The sequence below is a fragment of the Lynx canadensis genome, chromosome F1 (genome assembly GCF_007474595.2).
Source record: "Lynx canadensis isolate LIC74 chromosome F1, mLynCan4.pri.v2, whole genome shotgun sequence".
Lineage (NCBI taxonomy): Eukaryota > Metazoa > Chordata > Mammalia > Carnivora > Felidae > Lynx > Lynx canadensis.
The window spans coordinates 13,687,990-13,714,915 of record NC_044319.2 but is presented as its reverse complement, the minus strand read 5'-3'; the positions used below and the strand labels follow the sequence as shown (position 1 = coordinate 13,714,915).

Below are 26,926 nucleotides of genomic sequence, written 5' to 3'. Positions count from 1 at the left end.
CCACGGAGCCCCGATGCGTCTGCGGGCTCCCTTTTCATTTCAGGTGAGGAAACTGTCGACTCCTGCTTTTGCTCAGAAACCAGTTAAGACCAAAATTTACAATCTCACGTATTAGCTGATGTGTCAGGAAATGGTGAAAAATGAGGCCAAGTAAGTACTGCCTAAGTACCTTTAGAAGATCTTAGTCATATTTAGGAAGTTAAGCAGTATAGATAGATGGAAAGAGAGATAGAAAGGAGAAGGCCTCGATGGGCAGAAGATGGCCTAAGGCATCCAGAAAACAGGTCAGGTCATTAGTGGCAGAAATCTGAACGACCTCAAGCCACCACCTGTAGCTCTACCTCTTCCATCAGACTACGTTGAGGTAAGAAACGGGACTTCTGCAGTCCCAGCAACTGATACAGAAGATGATACTTGACCTCTTGCCTCATTTTACCAGTCTCACCTTTTGCTTAAACTCTCTAGTTCAGGTGAAATTTTCTTCTCCTGTGGTACCTTATTCCCCTGTTGAGGGAAATGTGTTTTTAAAAACAGTTCGGGGGCACGTGGGTGGTGCAGTCGGTTGAGTGTCCAGCTCTTGATCTCAGCTCAGGTCATGATCTGTTTGTGAGATCGAGCCCCGTGTCGGGCTGTGTGCTGACACCGTGGAGCCTGCTTGGGATTCTCTTTCTCTCCCTCTCTGCCTCTCCCCCCGATTGCCCTCTCAAAATAAACTTAAAAAAAAAAAAAATCTTACATTGGAAGATGGAGTACATTAGCCAGTCTTAAGCACATTCTGACCACTCGCTAGATACCAAACTGACCGATGCCCACAGCTAGTAGGCTGTTAAGTCCAGATTAGTTGAATTCTACCAATTTCACTCTGAAAAATTCTTGTCAAATTAGGTGTAGGGTAAACCAGAAAACTGAGGGGAAGTGTCTGTAAAAACTCAAAGGAATTCTGTGCTTACCCTGTGTAAAAGACTCCAGCAGGCATCTCAAAGAAATGGCATAGGACTTCACCAAAAGATTGCTTGGAAAATCAGTGCACACGTAAGGTCGAGGAATTAAGGTATCCATAATTTCTGATCTCCCATGTTGACTAGCCCATCAGTCCAGTTTTCTGGAGTTGTTTTTTTTTTTTTTTTTTTTTTTTAAAGTAATCTCTACACCCAACACGGGGCTTCAACTCCCAACCCTGAGACTGAGTCGCATGCTCTACTGACTGAGCCAGCCAGGCACCCCAGATCTGAAGGCTTCTACTTAAGAATCCAAGTGACACCAGGTCATGCTCCCCCACCACAGAAATAAGCTTCATTTCTGTCGTAGTAGGAACACGACCTGCCAGCCCACTGTGCCCCAAGAAAGGCTGAAAATCAATAGCACTCTTGGCCTGGAGCCTGTTGTCACAGTCTTCTGAATTACTTCAGGAAAACGAAACAGAGCCGCTACTTTGAGCACCAAGAGCAGACTCGGCCCTACGCCTGAGGGTGTGAGTGAAGACCAGCACACAAAAGGAGGAAAAGGGACCAGCAAATGATCCCCTTTGGCAATGTGCGAATGCCTGGACGGCCAGTTTAACAGGAAGGCATCACTGTCCAGCTCTTTTCTAGTTCGTTTCACAAGCAGATTGTTTTATGGCTGAAATTTCTTAATCACTTAAAATATAATCCAATTAAGATGCTTTCCACAAACAGGTCAACTGTGGCTCGCTGTAGCTGCAGGTTACGGGTAGAAGAGACTGGAAAGGGCATGTGGAGATACTGAAGATGCCAACAAGCTGTGGCAGCAGAGGAAGCCCTGTTAGAGGACAAACCCGACGCACTCAGTCCTGACAGTCCTCTCAGCTTTGTTTAACCCAAGGTATATGTGGATTCGGATCCCATCTTCCAGCCAAGAGTATGCTGGAACTTCACTTCCTGTAATTTGTATTGTGAAAATAAGTAGATTTAACGCCTTTTCAAACTACACCCTCCTCTCGTTCCCCAACCCGCCTCCCCCACTTACTCTCCCATCATAATGCACAATTTATGACTAAGGACAAAAACGCCCTGTTCCTCCTTACCAGAACAGTTCAAAGGGCAGAGAATGTTCAAAGGGTTACGTGACCAAAGCCACTACCGATGACTGACTGTAACATCTTCTGGGTAATCTAGTCACACGTCAGAAGAGCCAGAAACAAGAACTGTATGGCCAAACTGTGGAGATCATTTACATAAATACCTTACTTTCACTGGACACGCTTTCGTTCCCATTTTTAACACTGTATGATCCTACCCGGCAAAGGGCCCAAGGTGTTTGTGGTTTCAAATTCGCACAACCAGCTGAGCAGAACGTACCTGGTTGCTTACAAATGCAGAGTACAAACTACATAGTTCAGTCACTCTGAAGTTCTACCATTTACCAGGATCGAACTGAAGGGTCAGAATATGAAAAACAAAGGCCATCGAGGTGACTTGGTAAGAAGGCAAACAGGTGAAGTGGTGACTCCAGCTCTCTTGGTACCAGTCTGTGATCCTAGCCTTACCCGTTGCACCAATTCAGAACACACTTTGAGAAAGAAAACCTTACACAGAAAGCTTGGCTTCACAGTACTTGGGTGTTCTAAGTGATTAAGAATCACAGCAGCCAGGAGTAAAGACGGCACACAGGTCATCAGTGACTGGATTACTAGTTTTCCGAAGGCTGGGTCTGGAAGCCATGTGTTCTGGATAAGGGATTGTAGACAATTAAAATCCCTCAGCACTTCACATTACAAAAGGAGTAAATGATAAAACAAATCTCTTACAGGCTGCTTGTGTGGGTGACGACGACTATCAGTGTGCTAGGAAAAATATGAAAAATGCAAACGTTTTAAGTACCGAGATCTATTTTGGGTCGTTCAATTTCTGCCCAGAAGAACAGTGAAACTATTTTGCTACGTTCGGCACTTCACACCATGCACAAAGATCTCTCTCCTCCTGGGCAGACTTGTTTTCAAAAGGAGTATGGCTACCCTGGCAACAGAGGCCACGGCTAATATCTTCCATGACAACATCTACTTTGACTGAATAAGCTTTATAGTTCTTAAAAAAGCCAAATCAAGTCTTTGGATGAGAATCTCTTCCTCGGGTGCAATGTACCCTTGATCACTATTTTTGGTACATGACATACCTTCTTGCTCCAAATTTGGGGAATGGATCAGAAGTTCCAAGATTCATTATTTAGAGAATACTTTATTAGTTTCTGTAATCAAACCCATGTAGATAAGACCTTACACATTTAATACAGCGCGTTACCCCTGTACAAATGGAAAAAATTGTGTTTAACATTTCTAGACCAATATGGCTGTTAATTTCTGTACAATGCCAACCCAACACGGTACGACTGGGGTAGTTTTTCCAAAGTTGACAGCACAGCTAAGGTTTCCAAAAATTCAAATTATTTATATATATATATATGTATATGTATGTATATATATATATATATTTATTTATTTATTTATATAAAAAGACCAATAGCAGTATGTTATGCATCAATAGCAGCAACAGCCTTTCCAGGTTCTGCGGTCATCTGCACAAGATTATAGACACATCCAGCACGCTCCATTAATAAAAAAGAAAAAAAACAGGTAAAAAAACAAACCCCAGAAAACAGCAAAGTTCTGTTACTGTTGTGGTACCTGGCACCATTTTTTTTTTTTTTTATTAGCTTCTCAATCATCATCTGGAAAGAAAACATTCTAGAATAACGTCATTAAAAACAGCTCTGAGAAAGCACGGTCACTGTTACGTATCATAAAGCAGGTACAAGGTATTTTACATTCACAGAGGTATGATACAGTACTGTCCTACATCTAGAATACTAGAGGATACAATTTAAAAAGGCATTATTTGAGACTTGATTCTACTTTTCCAGCAGAGGGCCCAAAGGGTGGTACAACACAGCTCTGGTAAAGAAATGCACCTTCTCAGACAGGATTTCCTGTCATTAAGGGCACGGTTCTAGGTATTCACTGCTCTTGATGAACATGAGCTAAAAAACCGTTAAAAAAAAAAAAACAAAAAAAAACCCCACCAAAACCCAACAAACCCCATTGGATTCATACAAAAATGATGGAGTGGAGGCAAGCCAGACTCAATCTAACTAGTATTTTACCCAATCTGTCGTGTTTGAACGGTAAGAACTCCGTGGAAGAAAGGAGACGCCAAGTAGCACTTCAAAGCTTCGGGCCACAACCAAAACAGCATCATTTCAAACAGAAGCGGTTAGCCAAACCCTGCCCTCTTGGGGACGTCCAAGGGTGTGGACGTCAACATTTCATCATCTACTCACTCATCCAGGAAGAAGGGGAGATCAGTTACTGTACTTTGATTGTGTTCAACTCAATCACAAGGTTACAAAAATAGCAAGCTGCCATAATAAAAAATAAGGCTCCTCTATCCAGCACCAGTTACCTTCAGTTCTTGACCACCAAGCCCACAAATGCTACAACCATACCCAAAGCACACAGGGAGCAAAGAGACCACACCTGACACATTAGCTGGAATCACTGCTGTTCGGCATCAGCTGTTCCTCTGCAGGTTATTTTCCTCTACTTCTGGTGTTTCATCTAACCGTAAGGATTGCAGTTCTAAATTCTGTGCACTCACGGGATGCGTGTGCATATCTGTACATAGATTCTGACCGAAGATGCACGGCGGTCAACCGAGTGTGCACCACATAGCAGGTGCGAGCCGGCAAAGCCTCACTTTACTGGTGCAGCAGCTGTGTGTCAGTGTGAATTGCTCCTGTGTCCCCTGTGTACCTCCAAGCTCTGGACAGGATAATGTCACAGACCATTTTACCCCTTTGGCTGCTGGCATTATCCGACTCAGTTCTCCCTCTTTCCCCGCTCCCCTCCCCTGGCCCCCGGCCCCCGGCCCCGGCAATAAACCATAGCCTTTAAGATTTTGTTTCTTCTGTTTTGATCGCCTGAGGCTTGATTGGTCCAGTTCTAACAGGTTTGGTGGCTATGGTGGGTGCAGGGGGTGGCTTTTCTTCTACTTTTTCCTGACAGACACCAGGTGGGTCGGCCAGTGTTTCAGGAGGTTTACTGGAATCACTGTCCACTTTCTGGGCTTTGCCTCCTATCTGTTTGCTCTGTTGTTGTTCAGAGAAGAACCGTTGCGTGGACTGAAGAACCTCTGCTCTCTGCTTTGCCTTAAAAAATAAGAAACAACAACTGAAAATGCTGCAGCGCCACCAAAGCCCATCCATCAGTCTCAGTTCACACTCTCGTACCGACCACAAATCAGTCTTCCCCTCGCTGGTCTGGCCCAAAACCAAAAGCACCTCAATGATCTTTCAGCTTTTAACTGATAGATTTCTTCCTATCTTTGTAATCATTCCATGTGATTTTTTTTTTTTAAGCATTTGGAAACAGGACCACCTCCCACCACCTTTTCAAAGTTTGCCCTCTTATAAGATAAGAAGATAGAAATTGCTGTTGCTCTGTATCTTTTCCGGAACAAAACTTATTGATATCAAATTCTGTTTAGGGAAGCTGCTTGCAAATTTGAAAACATATATATGTAACACTTAAAACTTCTAGTTATCAATATGTGGTCTACAATAAAACGAAAAGGAAGCACTTATATTGTGGCATTACCAACACCTAGGACCAAATGTCTTGTGGCTGAGTCCTCTTCCCACAGCTCTCTTCTGCAGGGGAAGAGCGTCAGAAATTAGTAACTACAACTTCACTTGATCACTAAGTTCTGATAGCTCCTACCACATCCTGAGCTGGTAAAATAATCTCCTACTTTTAATGGCTACGTGCCCCGGAGAATATACTTACGTCAGTCACTCTGTAAATTATACCACTGTAGTGTACACAAATAAAATTTAAGTTTCTGTATCTCTTGCATACAACAAAAAAGCCCTTCGTGTTCTATAGGAAACCTGTACTATCCAAAGATCTAAAGCAATTCAAGAAATTTTTACCCCCCCCCCTCCCCGTTATAAGCTCTACTGTCATTTCCAACATGGGCATTATATGAAAATCAAGTGCCAAGGAGACAGAAGCACAAGTGGAAACCATGGCCAAATAGTTTCCAAAGATTTCTACACTTGTATTAAATATACAAGTATATTTAATAGTTATGAACAGATGGAAATCCCTGGGCACACAGCCGTAATACAAGTAGATAATATTTAACAAGAGTTTCACCGCAGAGTAGTCTTTAAATTTGATTACTCAGGATGAGAAATGAGGGATATTAATGCAGAAAGAAACCAGCCAGTCAACCAAATTTTCTAAGCGACTGATCATGAACATGTTTCTAATTCAGAGTAGAGCATTACTTTGGACACTGCCCTATTTGAAAGCAGTAAACGTTTCTTTGTTCTAGTCTGACATGATAAACACACACACACACGTAGTGACAAAATAGGCAGAATTACTAAGACCTCTAAAGTCAAGTCTAAGTAAATACAGAAATCAATGGACTCCGCTGGCTGTACAGGCAGACAGGTACAGTTTACGCTAGAAAATCTGTCCCCACACAGACTCCTAAAGGCACTCTTCTGCATCAGCAAACATCACGTTATCAGTGCCTTTTATCGTGAAGGATCCCAAAGTGCTTCTCCCAGTCCTTCATCTACAGCTGCACCATCTGCTGTGGGACGTGCCAACTCAGGTGGCGGGCAAAAAAACGGGCATGGAAACAGCTTGAGAAGAAAACCGTACATGGATGACTCATGAAGGAAGAAAAATCAAGATAGGTAAAAATCTCTTACCCACTCCAGAGTTTTCACATAACCATGATTTATATCTTAAGTTTGGGGAGGGGGAAAGGATAAAAAAGAAAACCAAAGGGGGGAAAAAAAAAGAAAATGGGGAAGCCTATAATAATCCGTATCGCTTTTTTGCTCTTCCAAAAAATGGTAGCAGCTAAACTCAGATCTCCCTCAAATATGTATTTTTAAAGTAATTCATTTTGCCAGAGTTTAAAATGTCAACTTGTTTGCTAACTAAAGTTGCAAAAAAAAAAAAAAATAATAATAATAATAAAAAAATTAAAAAAAAAAAAAAAAACGAAAAAGTGGGGGGAATAGGGAGGAAAAAAAAGGAAAAAAAAAAACCAGGAGTGAATAAAAGCAGTTAGCTCGGTTAAGTCTGCTAAGACAATGAATGCCTGGGTATGTGGTTACGGTCCAGAGGCATCTTAAGACATGGTTCAGAGACAGATTCTTGCTCTGTTGGCTGTTAACACTGTACTAACCTTCATGTCTTGTTCAGCCTTCAACGCAGCCTGGGCCTGATTACCTCTGACTCCAGATAGTGATCCACAAGGACCCCTGGCTACATGTGGCAAACGAGCATGGCTCATGAGGCCTGTGGTCAGCGGAGGAGGCATCTGACTGGCCAGTGCCATTGGTGGCCTCTGAACAGGCGCTGGGAAGGTGTTAGTATGTGGGGCTCTTACCAATGGAGGGACCAGGTTAGGCTGAGAGAGAATCTGAGTGAAAAAAACAAAACATACAACATTGAACTGTTAAAAAAAAAAATTCTGCCAACTAGACCAAGGTTGGCTTATCTCAGAGTAAATCTGTGCCCATTCTGCCAGTGAAAGGAAGTGTATGGATTTGTGCCATTCTATTACAGGACCAAGAACAAACAGGCCATGCTTGGAGAATCTAACAGAAAAATTAGGCAAAGCATGCTATGGCACTTCAGTGGACTCTAGCATTTCATTCAGCTACAAATTCTGAAGGGGAGATAGAAAAGCTATTAATTAGGATATTTTTTAAAAAGATATAATTGCAGAAAAGGCACACACTTATACCAAACATAATCTGAAGATAAATAAAAATGATACCAATTCAACAAATAAAGTGTTTTTTCAGGAACAAACGCTAGTTTGTGAGAGTTACTATCAATTTTAGTCTTTCCATACGATCAGCAAAGGGAAGAGAAGCCAACGTTTTTACACATATATTAGAACATCTTTTGGAAATTTTACCTCAACTACACATAGTTATCTTAAAAAACAACAACAACAACACAACAACAAAAAATCTTTAAACCTTGAAAACTTTAAGCACTGGGACCCTTCTCTGAAAAGTCAACTTCTTCAAAAAAAGATAAAAGAAACAGGACTAAAATAAGTGATCAGAGCTGTGTGGGGAATCTTTTGACTACTTCTCGTCTGCTTTAGAACTCTACGGATACTACCTGTATCTAGCTAAAAATTGCAGAGAACACAGGTCACAAATTTACTGTTAAATAAGAAGCTGTTTCTCATTAAAAACTCTGTTTCTAAACTAGTTACAATATGGCAAGATTATGAAATCAGAGAATTAGCCAGATTAGCACTCATCTGCAAGGAAATAATACTCATTTCTCACTCGTATCTGCCCACCTGGGGTGCAAACTGTGTAGGAAATGGTTGTGTCATTCTCACAGTGGCAGGGGCTGACTGGAACTGCTTCTGATAGACAATGCTGTTCATTTTGCCGGACTGGCTGTTCGGACTTGTGGAAGTAGCCCTTGGAAAAAAGCCATCACTGGTCAGTACAGTAGTGCCAAATAAACAATGCTGTCAGACTTTTAGAGACGTTGCTCTTGGTAGATTCTTCCTGTGTGGTAGCTGATGAAAATTTACCACGGTGAGTTACCAAATATTATGGCAGTGGAGAGACACTGGAGGGGGCAGAGGTGAGAAAGAAAACTAGCTAGATATGCCCTGTATTTAAAAAAAAAAAAAACTTAAAAATACAGTATAGCAAACACATTCTTAAGAATTTAATAGCTTAACATCTCAGATACAACTATCGGAATGTCTTGTGCTTACCACAGACCTGGCGACAAAGTAAGTAAGATCTAACAAACAAATCGTGCTTAAGCATCTGAAAATCCAAATGCCCATTTTACCGGAAGGGACTAGATGTTGGTGTGGTACTTCTACCGCTGATCGGAGGTGTGCCTGGTTTTATATCAATGCCACTTCCAAAGGCTTTCAGTTCCATTTCAGACATCTGAAAAAAAAGCATAGGATAAACTCAGCATTTCTGGAATCCCGTAAGCTGAATGCTGTGTTAAGTGTTGTATATACGAAGACTTAATCCAGGAACGGTCAAAAACCTTCAGCACACAAATGCTATAATTAAGTTGCAAATACCATGGAATGATCAAGGCCAAATTTATGGATGGAAAGTCTTAAGAGATTGTGTAAACCCAATTCTTCCACAAAACTTGTGAATTGTTATTAGGCAAAAACCAGAGGAAGCCAAACACATTAAAAGTAAATAGATGTTTAAAAGTATATTGGGGTTTGAGGGGCCCCTGGGTGGCTCAGTCGGTTAAGCATCCGACCTCAGCTCAGGTCACGATCTCAGTTTGTGGGATTGAGCCTCGTGTTGGGCTCTGCACTGACAGCACAGAGCCTGCTTGGGATTCTCTTTCCTTTTTCCTCTCCCCCTGCACCTCCCCCACTCATGCTCTCTCCTGATCTCTCAAAATAAATAAATAAACGTTAAAAAAGTATCCTGGGGTTTGAGACTTCCTGGAAGGTGGTAAAAACCGATGCATTTTATTTATTTTTATAAACTACACAGATGCATACATCTAAACACATGGCCTTAAATTCTTAAAGAAACTGTCGGTTTCTCTTCACTTACTTTTCCCGTGGTTGCGATCATGCTATGCTGTGTTCCAGCAGGGATTAGTCCTCTAAAAGGCTGGCTTACTTGTGCAGGACGACTCAGGCTCTGGGCCTGGGCTTGCGGGGTGGTATGCTGTAATGGGGGCTGAAGAGTCTGAGGCAGAGCAATTAAAGGCTGCCCCGTAGATCCAAAATTAGGCAACGAAAGCTGAGATGCTGGTAAAGGTACCGTAACCTAGAAAATAAGCAAACAGTAACTGCAGCAATTTACTTATACCTACTGTATGTACATCCCTACAACTACATATACAACCCTTCATAAACTTTTGAATAACATTTTAAACAGACTACGTCAATCTGTTAATGTGTCTCACATATAATCTTTTGCTTACTGCTATCTCCATTCTTTTATTAAAGGTGCAACATTAAGACAGATTAGTAGTACAGACGATATAACCAAAATAATTAGGACTATCTTTGAATTAATCCATGGTACATGTCTAACAACCACATAATACAATAAAATCATGGGGTATAACCTAAGAAAGCAGTGTTCTTACCACTTCCCAAATAGACATTTCTATATTGTTTTCAGGTCTGGTCAAAATGACCTTTGACAATAAGAAACATAACCTTTCAGTTTTCATATAAATGGTATTTAACTTGAATGTCAATAAGGTAATAAATATATTTATGAATTTCTACCCTCCAAAGAGCCACCAAAATTAGTAATAAGAAAATAACTAATGGTCTGCCTCTCTCCTTCAGTCCTCTACGAACTTTTAAAGATTAGTTTTGTGACATTGCTAAGAGACAGTACATGTCTGTCATTTACACTGTCATACTCTGCCACACTGTTCTAAGTATGCCATTAACCAGGGTGATGTTCTTTAGAGCCTTCCTTCGCCTCTAGCATAAATGGTTAAAGCACCTCTCACGCTTTTATGTAACTGTATATCCTGAAAATGGTTTTCGAACTTTTATATTCATGGTATCCTTTGTTACAATAATGAGTACATGGAAACTCTTTTAAAACAAACAGGCAAACAGCTGAACTGACTTTCATGTGGCCAAGGAAAGGGTGTTGTGGGACCGAGCAGGGTCTACTTCCAGTGACCCCATGGAATTCTAGGAAACCTCAGAGAAAAGTCTGACAACTATCGTACCATCTCCCCTATCCTGGTTCTATTTAAAAACTGCCAAGCAACAACAAAAGCAGTAAAAGTAATAAAATAATGAAGAAAATTGAGGAAATTTACCATGCCATAGTTTACCTGCTGGAGAGCACTTGGTGACTGGGCAGTGTTATAAAAATTTGTCTGACCAGGCGGTTGTACTTGTCCAGAATAAAGATTTGAAGCCTGGGTAAGATTTGCTCTAGCCTAGGAGAAATTTTGTAGGAAAACAGCAGTAAGATTGAAAAATTTCCAATTCAGACATCAAGTGTGTAACTTGAAAGCAATTTTTAAGAATTTTAGTATTAGGTAAAAAGAGCTTTCCCCCGCCATTAAGTCCTTTAACATTTTTTCTTTAAAACCAGTTTCTTTAAGTAACCTGTTGCATAGGAATACAATGACAATGTAGGATCCTAGTTCATCTTACCTGGAGAAGATGTGTATCAATCAGCTGGGAACCTCCTAGTCCTGATGCCTGACCCAGCTGATGTTCATACAAGATAGGAATAGGTTGCGTATTTGAGGTTTGTTGAAAGGCAAGACCTGATTGTGCCTTTGCAAGTTCCTGGTGTTGCACAGCTGGAAAGTTATGGATGGCAGTACCAGAAAGGACCACAGATGGTTGTGACAGACTGCTTTGCATAAAGGCTGGCTGAGACCTACATAGGTATTGAAGAGAAAAGACTTGTGTTAGCGAGTGAATTCTATTTTGGAATCTGGGGGTCTTAAGAATGGGTATCCCAAATGACCAAGCACTCTCATTAGCACAATTAAGAAAAGAGAGAATGCAGATTGTGTCTAAGGCACTTGTGTCATGATTTAGAGCCCTGTACACAACAAAGTTCTAGGAAAAGGCTTGCTCTTCCTGAGAAACTAGTAAGATTTTTCTCCTCTTGAACAATGAGAATGATTCTCTTGTCATGTGTTCAATAGCAAGCTCTTAACCAGATCTGGTTTTCTCTTTGGTATGGACATCCTTTTCAGATTGATAGCACTAATAGCTGACTTTTATTATTTATATTTCACTACTTCCCCTTATATATATGTTTCTTATAAAAGATCTCCACACTTCTATGGGATGCAGCAGAGTAGTTGTTCAGGATTACCCACAAAGTTTTGGTTTATTTTTATTGCGGTATAGTGGTCATATAACATTGTATTAGTTTCAGGTGTATTACATTATGATTCAGTATTTGGATTATGAAATGATCACCACAACAAGTCTATTTAACATCTGTCACCATACATGCACATAGTTACAAAAACACTTCTTTCTTCTGACGAGAACTTTTAAGATCTACTGTCTCAGCAGCTTTATTGTTTAATGTTTGAGAGAGCATGTGTGTGCATGAGCAGGGGAAGGGCAAGAGAGACAGGGAAAGAGAATCCCAAGCAGGCTCTGCGCTCAGCACAGAGCCCAACTCGGGGCTTGATCCCACAAACCGTGAGATCAAGACCTGAGCTGACATCAAGAGTCGGGCGCTTAACCGACTGAGCCACTCAGGCACTCCTCTCAGCAACTTTAAAATGCCCAACACAGTATTATGGCCAAAGGCTGCAAACTGCTGACTTATAAAGTAAGTCATGGCAGGAGAGGGGTGTGTCTGGGCGGCTCAGTCAGTTAGACATCCCATTTTGGTTCAGGTCATGATCTTGCGGTTTCTGAGTTCGAGTCCTGCATTGGACTCTGTGTTGATGGTTCAGGGCCTGGAGCCTGCTTCCAATTTTGTGTAACTATAGTTAATAATACTGTATTGCATATTCGAATGGTTAAAAAAAAAATACACTGCTGAAATCTAACTTCAGACTACCCTCTTACTTCTCGGATAGGGGCCTTCAAGCTATATTTTTAAAAATGCTAAGATAAAAAGTAACTAGATCAAAGTAGTGGGTTAAAGACAATATTACCCATAAATAATATTACGCTTTGTTAAAGCTGACATATGTGGCAGAAACAAAAGCCATTAAGCAGGAATGCTAGCCTGGAGTCACGACCAATCTTTAGAAGGTCTATGTTTCAAATACAAAATGGGAAAACGTAAGCATACTGTTATAAACTGCCCTGTCATGGCAGAAGTTAATTCAGGGATTCCATATTAATAAACATTATGCTGATTAGGTTGAGAGCAAGAAGTAGCAGAATGATGTAGGAATACAAACAACTGCTTTCAAAGGCTAACCTGTGCCTTCTAATATGGTTGTCATTAGCCACAATCACATACACAGCGTACATCATATTTCTATTGAACAGTCCTGGTCTTAAGAAGTACATCTTCCAAGACAGTCGTTAAGATGGGGATCAAGACACAGACCGTCAGTGCACAGCTACTCCAACTCCCACGGCTAAGGATGACATCGCTCATCACCGAACTCTTTTTTGCACAGCTGGAAAGTAGCCGCAAACTTTTCAACAATGTTTCGAGCAACTCATACCAATCAAAAGATTTCCTTGATCAAAAAAACAGTTTCTTCTATATTTGTCACCATTCTCACCACCGCTTCTGTTCTTTGACACTCTGCTCTTCTCTCTTTAATCACACCCCATCCTAAACCCTGACCCCTTACATACTCCTGTCACCTGCCAGGTCTCGGCTCACACCCCACAGCAGGCATAGATTTCTAGTTGTTGCAGCAAGATGGCAGGGAGCCTTTTCAGGTCTGTTAGCAGCTATTTTCTGTGATTTCTAATTGTTCTGGGATTGTTGTTATCCTCATCTTCAAGAAGGTTTGAGGTCTCATTTTGTTAGGTAAAGTCTTGACTGAAATTACCAGAGGCTGAGTCTCATGACATATAATCATTTAACGTACTTTTATAACAGGGTCATCCTAGCTGGGGGGGTGGGGGGCGGAGAAGGGGGGAGGAAGGAGCAGTAGGGATATGGCAAGAAGGCCCAGCGGTCACAAAAGCATGTACCTGTACGGCTGAAGTGAGGAAGTGAACAGCTCCTGAGTCTGGGAAACGGCAGGTCCAGCACCGAGACCCAGCTGGGCCTGATGCTGCCCTTGCAGTGGCGCGTAAATAGGGATCGGAATCTGCTGAACTGAGGCTGGCTGCAATGCAATAAAAAACAATACGTGAGCACCATATACACAAATCACAACACTTGGGAAAATAAAAATTTGAGATATGAAAAGAATAAAAGAACAATGCCATGCATATCAGCTCCCTTTTCAAACGAAACCAAATGTAAACATCTAAATTTTCCTTTCAATACGTTACTTTTTCTACACTGTTAATCACTAAGGTTTGGCAAATTTGGGAAAAGTGTGAAAATTTGGCCAGTACATATCAAAGTAATCGTGGATTGTCCTATGTTGTCAACAGAAGATTTTAACTTCAAAGAGGCTGTTATTTGTAGCCCAAGGTAATCATTACACCATTAGCATGCCAAGAAACAAATGTCTGTGGTATTTACCTGAGAAAGACCTGGCTGGAAGCCTTGTTGCTGAGCCAAGGATGGCGGGGCCAAGCGTGCATGTTGGGTGTTGAATAAATGACTCGTGTCCATATAGAATGCAGGGATTTGAGCTACAGACCATCAGGAAAAACAAGCAGTAGTGAGTGTCTGAACTTCAGAATTTTCCAAATAGTAACTAAAAACTAAATCTTGAAGCAGATTTCAAATTAAATGAGCCTTCTGAAAATTACTACAGCCAAGGAAAAACTAGATATGTAGAAAGATGCAAAACTTCTGGCAGACAGGTATATGCAAATTAAAACAACAAACCTCTAGTACAGTTGACCCTTGAAAAACATGGGTTTGAACCATGCAGATTTTTTTCGAATAATTCCATATAGTACTGTAAATACATTTTTCCTCTCCTTACAATTTTCTTAGTAACGCTTTTTCTCTAGTTTACTTTATTGTAAGAATACAGCATATAATACATATGATATACAAAAGTATGTGTTAATCAACTGTTTATCAGTAAGGCTTCTGATCAATAGTAGGCTATTTGTAGTTACATGTGGGGGGGAGGGGCTAAAACTTGTATGTGGATTTCTGACTGTGTAGGGCGTCAGCATCCCAACCCTTGCATCGTTCAAGGGGTCAACTGTACCTGTGATGATATAGGAAAACAGATATTCATATACTGCCAATGGGGTATAAACTAGTAAAATCTGACCTGATCTACTAAAAGTGAAAATGAACCTACCTGCTTACTGGCAAACCTACTCTAATTTTATATCTAATTAAGGAATTTAATAGTTCAAAGGAAGTGATGTTTAATAACTGAAAGAATTTGGTATAGATTCTTAACAAATTTCTATATATTATATAAACTATTTTGTGATTTGCTGTTTTTATATAATAGTATGTTTTGGAGAAGTTCCCATATTGTTTTTAATTTGTCATCATTATAAACAATATTGCAATCAATAAAAACTCTCATACATGTATCTCTTATTAATAGAGAAATTTATTTATATAAGGTTCCTAAGTGTGAAAACTCTCACTACAGTTAAGTACATACACATAGAATATTCTGAGATACTTTTCTAAAAGAATTAGGTTCAATTTATACACTCACCAGCAATGAATTAAGAAACTATTAATAATACCTGTGACCCTTAAAGAAATCAATCTTTATATCTTCCACACAGAAAATGCCTTTCTTTGAATAGAAAGGCAAGAAATAGACTGTGTTCATTTATTTTTTTCTTCTTTGCTAATCTTAGTTTACTCTTCCCCACAAATTTTATTATCAATTTGTCAAGTTTCAGATCACAAACTTTTATAACTTGACTGGAATAACATCTAATGCAGAAGTTATTTTGCCAATTATTAGACACTAATTTGTCTAATATATTTGTAACATATGTATAAGGAACTGCTAAGAGTCCCAGAATACTTACCAAGGAGAGATAACATTAAATTCCATGAGGCAACAAATTTGCAAAGCAGATCAAAAAAATATTTAAACTCGAGGGGTGCCTCGGTGGCTCAGTTGGCTAAGAGTTCGACTCTTGATTTCAGCTCAGGTCATGATCTCGTGTTTTGTGAGACTGAGCTCTGTGTCGGGCACTGACAGCGTGGAGCCTGCTTGGGATTCTGTCTCTCCCTCCCTTTCTGCCCCTCCCCACCCTGCTGACGTTCTCTCAAAATAAATAAAGCTCAAAATTTTTTTTTTTAATTTGAAAAAGAGAAAATATAAGCATTTTAAAAAGCCTTCATTTTCTAAATTCCCTATACCCAAGCCCAAAAATCTTACCTGCTGCAGACTGAGACACATAGACTTGTGGACTCTGTTGTTGCTGGGCAATAAGGGAAGGCATACAGCTTAACTGTGAAAAATGACTTGCAGAAGGTAGGCTGCTTGTCTGTAACTGCTGGGGTTTCACTTTACAGATATTAGGAGGGTCTGATGTGGTTGTAGATTTTGTACTCAAAGAAGAGGTAGTGTATGTACCAGCTCCTATACATGGGAGAGGGGGAAAGTAGCATATTTTCAAGTGCCATTGTTGTTCACTGTAAAATAACTCAAGCACCAGCTGGAAACTGGCAAATTCACGTTTATGTTCCCCACGTACTTAAGTAACAATCACCAAATGTAAACAAGACTATAAAATTTGGGGAAATATATACAATAAAAAGATACAAAGAGAAGACAATTTCAAAATACTACTCATAAAATAAGGTGGCCAAGGGCCTACAGGGTTGTTACAGTTTGGTCTCCAACTAATAGTGTTTAATCATCATAAAGAAAAGGAAGGTCAAGAGCTTCATTCATTTATGGCTAGGCTAAATGTAACAAGACAGAAGGATGAAATGCTGCACCTTATGAATAATTAAGGATGTAAATACATCTCAAGAGATCACAACTCCTCCTAAAAAGTCACGTAAACAAAAGGTTAGAGTTTTTCTTCTCTCCAGCAAAATACCTTAAGGGTAATCTTAAAAGCCGCATTCATTTATGAATATTTACAAACATCTACTAAGGTCAAGGCATAGACATTAAGAATATAGAAGAAAAAAGTGCTGCACCTTAAAAATCATTAATGTAAAAGGAGCCTTTAGAGATCACAAGTGCTCTTAAAAGTCATATAAACTTAAGGTTATAGTCAGTCCCCTCCCTCCTGGTATATATACCAGCAAAATACATTTATGTGATGATACCTTAAAAACAAAGACAAATTATTAGTAAATAAGTAGAGTTATAAAACTTAAGATCTTGAGGGATCAATTAGTTCTGTAGATCAGTGAGCTTTAATGACTGTAACAATGGAGGAATGACAATACTGGCATTTGATTAAAAAGTGAGATGTAATCATCATTCTTTTCAGACTTCAAAAGATGTTCTAAGAGAGGACCAAGATCAAGGTACGTTTGTTCTTCCTTCCACTTGAGTTTCTAGCAGTAGGATAATTGGGCAGGAAGTATAAAAATTTATCTTAATCGAGGAGAGTGTGGGGGAACCAGACCTGGAGGAAAGAAGTACACTTGACCTTTGAACAATACAGGTTTGAACAGTATGGGGCGGTCTCTCCGCTTACACATAGACTTCCCCCCGCGCTCCCCCCCCCCGCAATTAAATACAGTACGGTACTGTAAATGTATTTTCTCTTATGATTTTTTTTAGTAACATTCTCTTTTCTCTTACTTTATTGCCAAGAATACAGTATATAACACATGTAACAGACAATGTATTAATCAGCTACTTGTATCAGTAAGGTTTCTGGTCAATAGTAGGCTATTAGTAGTTCATTTGGGTGGGGAGGGGAGGAGTCAAAAGTTATACCTAGGGAAAAGGTTATCCTGGGGTTTTATTTTGTCTGTTTTTGTTTGTTTTTTGACTGCGCGGGGGAGGGGAGGGTCAATGCCCCTAACCCCTGCGTTGTTCAAGCTGGGTCCAAAGAAAGATGTAGGAACCTTCCCAGTCCCTTTATTTCCTAATCTCCCCACCACACTCCCCTCCTGGTTGCTTTACAGTCCCAACTCCTATCCACCCAAATGACTGGGTACAATGCTAAGTATAATGAAGATGTCTTACAAATTCATGGTAGGGAATGCTTGAAAGGGTCTTAAAGAGGGAAGAGAAATAGAATACTCTATGATTTGAATCTCTATGCTTGTCTTGATACATACTTTTGATTCATACTTTTGATAACACCAAAATAACTGTAGTATATTCTAAAGACCAATTCTTTTGGTATAGAATGCCAGAATATTGAAAGGCAGTAGTGCAATCACTAAATGAGAACCAAAGAAAGTAAATTATGTGTTGGATTATTTTATATCTTTTGGAAAGCAGCTTCTGTTGCTTTGGAAAACATTACAGAATAGTGGGAAAGCTTGAAATGAAATTTGTTTTCAATATAAGAAACGTGGTTATACATATGGTAAAAGGGTGTACTTTCCTAGAGTCAAGCATTTTAGAAATGTAATTACTTAAGAACTGTAAAGTCCCCAAATGAGATATAGTTTAATGAAAGGATTACATACTAGCAAAAATTTAAGAAAGAAAAACACTTTCTAACCTGGGGTGTTCATGGACTCTCCTTAAAAACAGATGAAACAAAAAACAAAACCCACTAGATATCATCTCGTCAAATAACAGACTGGAAATTCTTTACCCCTAATTCTTCACCAGAAAATACACGTCATCACAATAGATTTAGGCCAACAATTCCTTCAAATTAGATACAGATCACAAAAATCTACAGCTCGTGTGATTCTTTGTTATTTCTGAATTGGACTATTAGCTATATATATAGGTTAAAAACTAAAAATCCAACTGTGAATTTTATAGAAAAATTTGGAGGAAAAAGATAAACATCTTTTCGCCAATTACTTATTAGTACCTATGGGGGGGTTGTTGCAAGCACACAGGAGGGCATGGGGGTGGGCAAGAAGAGTTTACAAAACAGCTAATGATCAGACCTTGCGCAGTCTTAAATATTTTAAAAATAGTAGGTTTTGGGGATAGTAAACAGGAAAAGATCATAGGAAATGTTAAATAATTAAGACATTTAAAGGAAAGGTATAAAACCTTCTACCTGATAGTGATGTTGTGGGAGTGACTGAAGCAACAGGAATCTGAGGCATTGATGCACTTGAGAATGAATTGTAATTAGCAGGGCTGGGCCCACTGGCACTACTGCTGACTCCACTTGCAATTGGAGGTGCTGTGGAAGTTACTGGAGACCCCTTTTCCCGTACATTTGGAGAATTCTCCCATGCCTTACGTGCTGACTCCATCTGTAATAAAATGGACATTTTTTTTTAAAGGGGGAAAAAAAGCGAATGCAGAATACACATACCAACATACACATGTGTGCATATATTTAAATTCCAAATATAAAAAATAAATAAATAAATAAATAAATAAATAAATAAATAAATAAATTCCAAATATAATCCTTCAAAAAAAACTGCAAAAATTTAAAAGATTAAAATCCTAAGGCTTTCAAACCTTTCACTTTCCCCTTTATCTTTGTTCCCTTGCTCTAACTGGGAGGCAGTAGGCTGTAATTGTGTATCTAAAGAGAGCTTGTTGACAGCTTTGGCAAAGAAGTCAGTGAAATATAAAGTCAAAGCTCCTGTATCATGTCCATAGGAGTCCCCACCCCTCCAGATGATAAAGAAACAGAAATGTCCTGCCCCTTAGGACTGACCTAAGGCTCTGACTCCAGTTGGAAAGGCACTGAAGGCCCTCCATAAATACCTATTCCTTCTGTATAAGGCAGTTGTCAAATGGCAGATGACAGGCACCTTTTGTTTGGCTGTTTTATGTTCAGTGTTTTAAAAGGCAAAGTAACCAGATAGGTTTTAGGCTTGGGTGCAGTAGAAATAGGTCTTGTTTTACACCCAGACCTCAACAAGCATTTCAGATACTGACTGCTGCCATTTGAATTTGTGACTACGGGCTTTACCTGTAGTCTCCTAGTTTCTTAAAATGTAAAAACAGGTTGCATTTTCATCTACCTAGACCAGTGCTACTGAACAGAAATGTAAATGCAAGCCATATATATAATCTTAAATTTTCTGACGTGTATTTATTTTTGATACAGGGAGAGACAGACCATGAACAGGGGAAGGTCAGAGAGAGGGAGACACAGAATCTGAAGCAGGCTCCAGGCTCTGAGTTGTCAGCCCAGAGCGCAACACGGGGTTAGAACTCATGGACCGCGAGATCATGACCTGAGCTGAAGTCAGCCGCTTAACCCACTGAGCCACCCAGGCGCCCCATAATCTTAAATTTTCTAATAGCTACATTTTGAAAAACTAAAGAGGTAATACTAATATCAATAACATCTTTTATTCAACCCAATGTATCCACAATGTAAATTAAAAACTACACATCAACACAAAAACTGACATGTTTTAATTTTTAAAAATATTAACATTTCAGATCCGGTGTCTATTTTACACTTACAGCACACACCTCAACTTGGACCAGCCCATTTAAGTGCTTACTAACTACATGTGGTGAACTGGATGGCACAGACGTAGATCTTCAACAGGAAGGAACAGATACACAGATTGTGGCGTTTTTAGACCTACTGGTCAAAATACTGGGCCAAGAAAAAATGCTGAAAAGTAATCTATAAAATTCGGCTGTAAAAAATCAAGTAACAATTTTTAATGCCATAGTTAAGATGTTGTAGGTCTTTGAAATACCAACTTAAAAATACTAATTTTTCCCCTTGACAAAAACTGTCAACAAAATCCATGTAATAGAACTTTTCTATACTCATATATTACCCAACTAAAGAGAGATGTCAGAAGAAGTAAAAGTAAAGAAACTAGAGAAGTTTTAAGCTAATGACATTTAATTTAAATTCATTTGAATTTTAAATGTATATTTCTTCTTGGAATGTCAAAAACATTAAGTGAAAAGCAGTGTTGAATAGGTTCTCTGAAGAATTAACTGGCCTAAAGAATTTATGATGATATATTTGCCTATGTGAAATTAGACTAGCCTTGAATAGCATACAGTCAAAACCACACATTAAGACACAGTATAAAACACAGACTGAGACAGTCCTTCAAGTGGAAAAACAACGGCTGAGTAGGAACTGGTAATAAAGAGGAAGGACTGGGGAAAGATGGGGGCTGACACAAAGCAGAATGGTTACCTCATAAAATTTTAGTCTCAAACTTCTAGAATTGAACATTGGCCAACATGTCTCCCCCTCTCCTGAAGACCATCAAAGATTCGCTGTCAACCAATGCAGCATTAGGAGGCCCTGCTATAGAGGTTATACTTGCCCAAATTACAGAACTGAACAAACAGCACCAATGGAATAAACATACACACTTTAAAAAACCTTCACTTTATTTCATGTCTGTGCTTTTTAAAAAAAACCTGACTAATCTGAAGGTGAGTGGAAATTGATTTAAAATTCTCAACTGTAAAAAAGCGTCAGTGACACAGCTCAAAGTTATAAACACAAAAGGAGTTTTAAAAACAAGCCTAAATTTCTTGATATAAAAAAAATGTGTGTTGTGCTCGCTTCGGCAGCACATATACTAAAAAAATGTGTGTTGTCTATTATCTCTTTTGCCCTCTTATTCAAAATTATCCAACAAAAATCAAATCAAAATCACTTGTAATTACCTCATTATAAAATATTCTACTTATTACAGTGCATTCATTCAATTCACATGATTTACAGGAAAGATAGAAAATTAACAGTCTTACCATTACTGGTACTTAGGATAAAAAACCATGCAACACCAAGCTAGTTGGTATGTTTTGTACACAACTGATGCATCCAAACACTATGGTCCCTGACAGGGACTCAGTACAAACACGGAATATAAGTGCTCTCCTGTATTTTTAACACAAAATTCGCAACCGTAACAAGCCTCACTTTAAAGTGGATTTAGAAATTAATAAAATTTTAGGGTATAATTTGACATAACTATTTCCTCAGCTTAGTAGTGTTGCTTACCACACAAAACAAGTAAAAATACCAAAAGAATATTTTTAACATATGTCCCCTTGCATGCACTCATCAAGGACCTTTAGAGAAGGACGTTGTACGTACCTTGAAGGTGAGGCTGAAAGTAGTGGGAGGAGCTGAAGTGAGGCTGGAGCTCTGTTGGATAGTCTCCCTCTTAGGGAGGGGGAGGGTGTTGGGCAGGGGCACCTGAAAAGGTAGGCAACACATATCATCATCAAAGTTGCTATAAAAGCCCCATTACGGAGAATGCTAAAGTACTCTTTAAGGGTGTTTATTTTTCATCGGAGCAACAGGAATATTTCATTACTTAGAGTTACATTGTGTCTGCAGTAATTGATATTTTTGGACATCTTAGAGAAATGCAATCTGCTTTTTTTTTTTTTTTTTAATTTTTTTTTTCAATGTTTATTTATTTTTGGGACAGAGAGAGACAGAGCATGAACGGGTGAGAGGCAGAGAGAGAGGGAGACACAGAATCGGAAACAGGCTCCAGGCTCTGAGCCATCAGCCTAGAGCCTGACGCGGGGCTCGAACTCCCAGGACCGCGGGATCGTGACCTGGCTGAAGTCGGACGCTTAACCGACTGCGCCACCCAGGCGCCCCTGCAATCTGCTTTTTTAATGCATATTATTAAAGAAAAAGATCTGTTCCAAATATAAGGTATACACTCAAAGGCAGTTAAAATTTTTTTTAAATTTATTTAGAGAGAGAGAATCCCAAGCAGGCTCCACACTGGCAGCACATGGCCTGATGCAGGGCTTGATCCCATGACCAAGAAATCATGGCCTGAGCCGAAATCAAGAGTTGGATGCTTAAGCAACTGAGCCACCCAGGTGTCCTGTCTCGCATATTCTAATGTGTATACTAATCACCAGGGGATGTTATTAAAATGCAGATTCTAGTCAGCTGGAGTGAGGTAAGGCCTAAAATCCTGCATTTCAAACAGGTACCCAAGTGGTGATGCTTCCTAGACCATACATTACATTATGTAGCAGAGCTCTAAGGAATATAATTTCCATTAAAATTTTCAGGGACCCATGGGTTCTATCAGAAGCATTTAACATGATAATGTAAATATTAAGAAATTAGTCTCCTTCCTGCAATTTAGTCAATACTCTTATAACTAGATTCAAAAACAAAAGTCAAATTGGGAGGAAAAGTACAGAATATTGCTACCACCCTGTTACACTGAGCAAGCTGGCTCGCTCTAGTTATAACATGATTATGGCAAATATTGTCAGAAATGTGAATATATTACAAACTCTCTACACATATCTTTTCCCCTCTAAGTCTGCAGACCTTGAGATTTTATTATGTACTACAGTATGATTGATTTTGATGGTTCACTTATTCAGATAAAATGAGATGCTTAGCAAGCATTTTAAGGAATCATTTTAAGATCACTTTGTGTGTGGTACTATGGAGTACTAACAAATTGAGAATACCATGGACTACTTAATGGAGATTACTTTATACATTTTTTTAAATAGCTGTGCTAGGAATATTAATTAAAAAAAAAAAAAACAGGGGCGCCTGGGTGGCTCAGTCGGTTGAGCGTCTGACTTTAGCTCAGGTCATGATCTTGCAGTCTGTGAGTTTGAGCCCCGTGTCGGGCTCTGTGCTGACAGCTCGGGAGTCTGGAGCCTGCTTTGGATTCTGTGTCTCCCTCTCTCTCTGCCCCTCCCCCGCTCATGCTCTGTCTGTCTCTCTCTCTCTCTCTCTCTCTCTCTCTCTGTCAAAAAAATAAAATAAAAACATTAAAAAATAATAAAATAAAAACATTAAAAAAAATTTAAAAAAACCCCAACACCTGCATTTAAATCTTCAAGACATTCAAAGATTCAAGATTCAAAATGATTGTAACATTAAGTAATACTATCCAATAAACACCAGCTAAATATCTTAAATAAGTAGATTAAGCCTTGATAAGGGGAATAAACCTTTATCAAGAATAATTTTTTCAAAACACAAAAGCTCTATGCATAAAACCCTCAAACACATTGAGTGAAAAAGGAACATTTCTAAAGGTCCTAAAGTTTTTCCCATGTAGGACATTTTTTTTTAAAGTATTTATTTTGAGAGAGTGCGTGAGCAGGGGAGGGGCAGAGAGAGAAGGAGAGAATCCCAAACAGGCCCTGCACTGTCAGTCAGCAAAGAGCCCAACGCAGGGCTCGAACCCAGGAACAGTGAGATCATGACCCGAGCCGAAACTTAGAGCTGGACGCTCAACCGACTAAGCACCCCAGGCCCCCCTAGGACATTTGTTTTTAACGCTACGTTAGTTAAGTTCAGAATCACCACTATGCTTGGCACAAATAAGCACCACTGTGAAATCACTCCAAACTGATGACCACCTGTAATTCTCCCTGACCCAAGATGATCTTCCTGTTTTCACACATGCTGTGGATACACAGCTAAAAAGCAAATGTAGACTACTTGCTCAGACATAGGCTGGGTCTCTCTCTTTTAGTTATCCTGCATGCACAAGGAACTACACTTTGATTAGCACTGCAGATCACACGGAAACCATGAAAACACTCTCATGAATATTTTCAATGACTTTTAAGGGTTCTGAGAACTTATTCATATTTCATGAACCGTATTTTTAGAGGGTGGTCTGGCAGAAAGCATCATATACTTTCTTGAAAAAGTGTCATCTAAAAATTTTTTTTTAATGAGAGAAGACAAAGTATAATTCAACTTTATGTTGAGGCTTACTGATTCAGTATTTGATAATCAACATAGTGGTATCCACAATTATCTGACAGGGAGTCTTTCTGTCCTTTCCAAATTTCCCATTACTTCTTACAGGAAATTAAAGAAATTTAAGACTATCTCCAAAAAGGTAAGGGAAAAGGGATTTGGTGTATCAAGAGAGGCTCTACCATGGAAAAGCTGGAGACATTACATTAATCAGCTCCTGAGGAGCTCTCCTATCACTAACAGAAAACATGCAACATACTCCTTTCTCTCTCCCTTTTCCTCAGTCCTATGGCCTGACCACTAAAGTTGGATTAAATGATCCCTAATGCACTTTATGTCTCTAAAATTCTATATACTTGATGCCAGATGTAAAACTAGAAAGCACAGGGAAAAACATCTGTAAGACCTAAGATTTTTATTCTCAGAATGATAGAGTTAAAGCCCTTTGTGTGAAAGGTTTAAATATATCTGTGAAGGAGATTTTTGAAAAGAATGAGCCTTATTGTATATTTTAAAAAGAGAGCAACTGGGGCGCCTGGGTGGCACAATCGGTTAGGCGTCCGACTTCAGCCAGGTCACGATCTCGCGGTCCGGGAGTTTGAGCCCCGCGTCAGGCTCTGGGCTGATGGCTCAGAGCCTGGAGCCTGTTTCCGATTCTGTGTCTCCCTCTCTCTCTGCCCCTCCCCCGTTTATGCTCTGTCTCTCTCTGTCCCAAAAATAAATAAACGTTGAAAAAAAAAAAAATTTAAGAGAGCAACTGACCAAATTTCCACCACACCTGCCCTCCATAACAAGGGCCGTATGTGTAACTCTAAAATGCTCTTCCACCGCAGAGGGTTACCTAACTTGTCTGGGCTTATAATTTTTCACCTGTCAATGAACTAGGCAAAATGAGGGACTGTAACGACTTAACATAATCTTGAATTATAACACGGCTGTTCTGGAAAACTACAGCCAAATTTACGTCACTATCACTTAAAAAAAATTTTTTTTTAATGTTTATTTTTTCAGAGACAGAGACAGACAGACCACAAACTGGAAGGGACAGAGAGAGAGGGAGACACAGAATTGGAAGCAGGCTCCAGGCTCTGAGCTGTCAGCACAGAGCCTGACGTGAGACTTGAACTCACGAACTGCGAGATCACGACCTGAGCCGAAGCTGGATGCTCGACCAGCTAAGTCACCCAGGTGCCCCAACTTACTATCACTTTTTAACAGAGCATTTGAGAGTTTCTGAAGTACAGTACTTACACATATGTTACAGCTCAATCTTTACAACAGGAATGTTGCTAAGATACAATGTAATTTTTTTTAAGCTCAAAAAGAAACACAAGGAATCTTTGGCAACACTCTTTTTAATTGAGTGAGCTTTCACTGCATTATGAAAGGTTTCATTTAAGAACAAAATTATCAAACAAATAAATTATTGAATCTGTAGAATGTGAAAGGAAAGAACAAAATTCTTAACCAAAACCAGGTTAACAGGATTAGTACTTATGAAACTAAGCCTAAGCTTTGACTATTTTTGGTACTTATTGTTATGAGGGCCCCAAAATACAAATTGACTAGGACCTTTCCCAGAGAGGAATTAAGTATCGGTCACACGGTATGTATCAGGTAACAACAGCAGGTCCCTGACCAAACCTGAGCGTCCGAAGTTGATTACTCACATCGTTAACCAAAGTGTCCTCCATCTTTGCACTATTAGTAGCCACAGTGCTAGGCAGAGAAGAAGAAGGTGTCGTATAGTCTGTCACAGACTCCTGTGGAGCAGTAATAGAAAAAAATACGCTGTAAACTAAATTAGTGATTCACCTTCTAATGACAGCCTAACAGATGTAAAGTTGTTTTGGAGAAAGCAGAAGAGGAGATCTTAAGACTCAGATTACTCAAATCTTTAAAAGCAATAGTGTGATAAAACAAACGTGGACTCACCCCTGAAGGGGTGACATTTCAACTACTGCTGGGGTCCTGTACAGTTTTTTTTTAGTGCATTGCTATACTGTACAATTACACTCCAATTACAACTTAAAAAATTTACATGCATTGCACAGTAGGAGGCTGCCAACAGTACCATTTATTTCTGTGGATTACTAAAAGAACTCTATGTGGTTCTCATACTTAATCTATAGCTTATTTTCAACTACTGTTTTTTTTTATTCTCTTCAAAATACAACATAGATAAGTGAGTGTCAAGATCTTAGTTGTTGCACTTAGGTTTTAGGATAAACCTGTTTATCTTCATGAATCTGTTCTTTAAATATGGTAGAGTTGGATCATCAGAGTTTTTTGTTTACACGTATTGAGTTGTATAGCAATTAAAAGGAACGAAATATTCAAATATGAAAGTTTCCACCTACCTTTCTTCTCATTGAGTATATGAACCAGAGTGAACACAAAAGGGCAGGTATAAATTTTGCCATTCCCACAAGCATTGGTCCATATAAGTCACTCAGTGTATCTTGCCATAGTGAGTATTTTTAAAGATCTGCACCTTTCATTCAATGAGGTCCCTAAACACTAGTCAATGA

General features: G+C 39.3%; 1 protein-coding gene across 13 annotated transcripts in view; it reads right to left on the bottom strand.

The window, feature by feature from the left end:
* Positions 1-3,174: 3,174 nt before the first annotated feature.
* PRRC2C (proline rich coiled-coil 2C) overlaps positions 3,175-26,926 on the bottom strand; it is a 97,942-nt gene continuing 74,190 nt past the window's right edge. For 3 of the 13 annotated variants that reach the window (XM_032591747.1, XM_032591749.1, XM_030302824.1), the window contains exons 23-35: positions 26,066-26,158; positions 21,777-21,878; positions 18,780-18,981; positions 15,995-16,198; positions 14,197-14,309; positions 13,695-13,831; positions 11,208-11,439; positions 10,865-10,987; positions 9,622-9,840; positions 8,876-8,979; positions 8,364-8,490; positions 7,224-7,460; positions 3,175-5,160 (exon numbers count right to left, since the gene is read on the bottom strand). In XM_032591747.1, the coding sequence (XP_032447638.1) occupies positions 4,903-5,160; positions 7,224-7,460; positions 8,364-8,490; positions 8,876-8,979; positions 9,622-9,840; positions 10,865-10,987; positions 11,208-11,439; positions 13,695-13,831; positions 14,197-14,309; positions 15,995-16,198; positions 18,780-18,981; positions 21,777-21,878; positions 26,066-26,158 (2,151 nt within the window). In that variant the 3' untranslated portion in view covers positions 3,175-4,902. The other 10 variants (XM_032591748.1, XM_030302825.1, XM_032591751.1 and 7 more) reach the window with 9 other exon arrangements.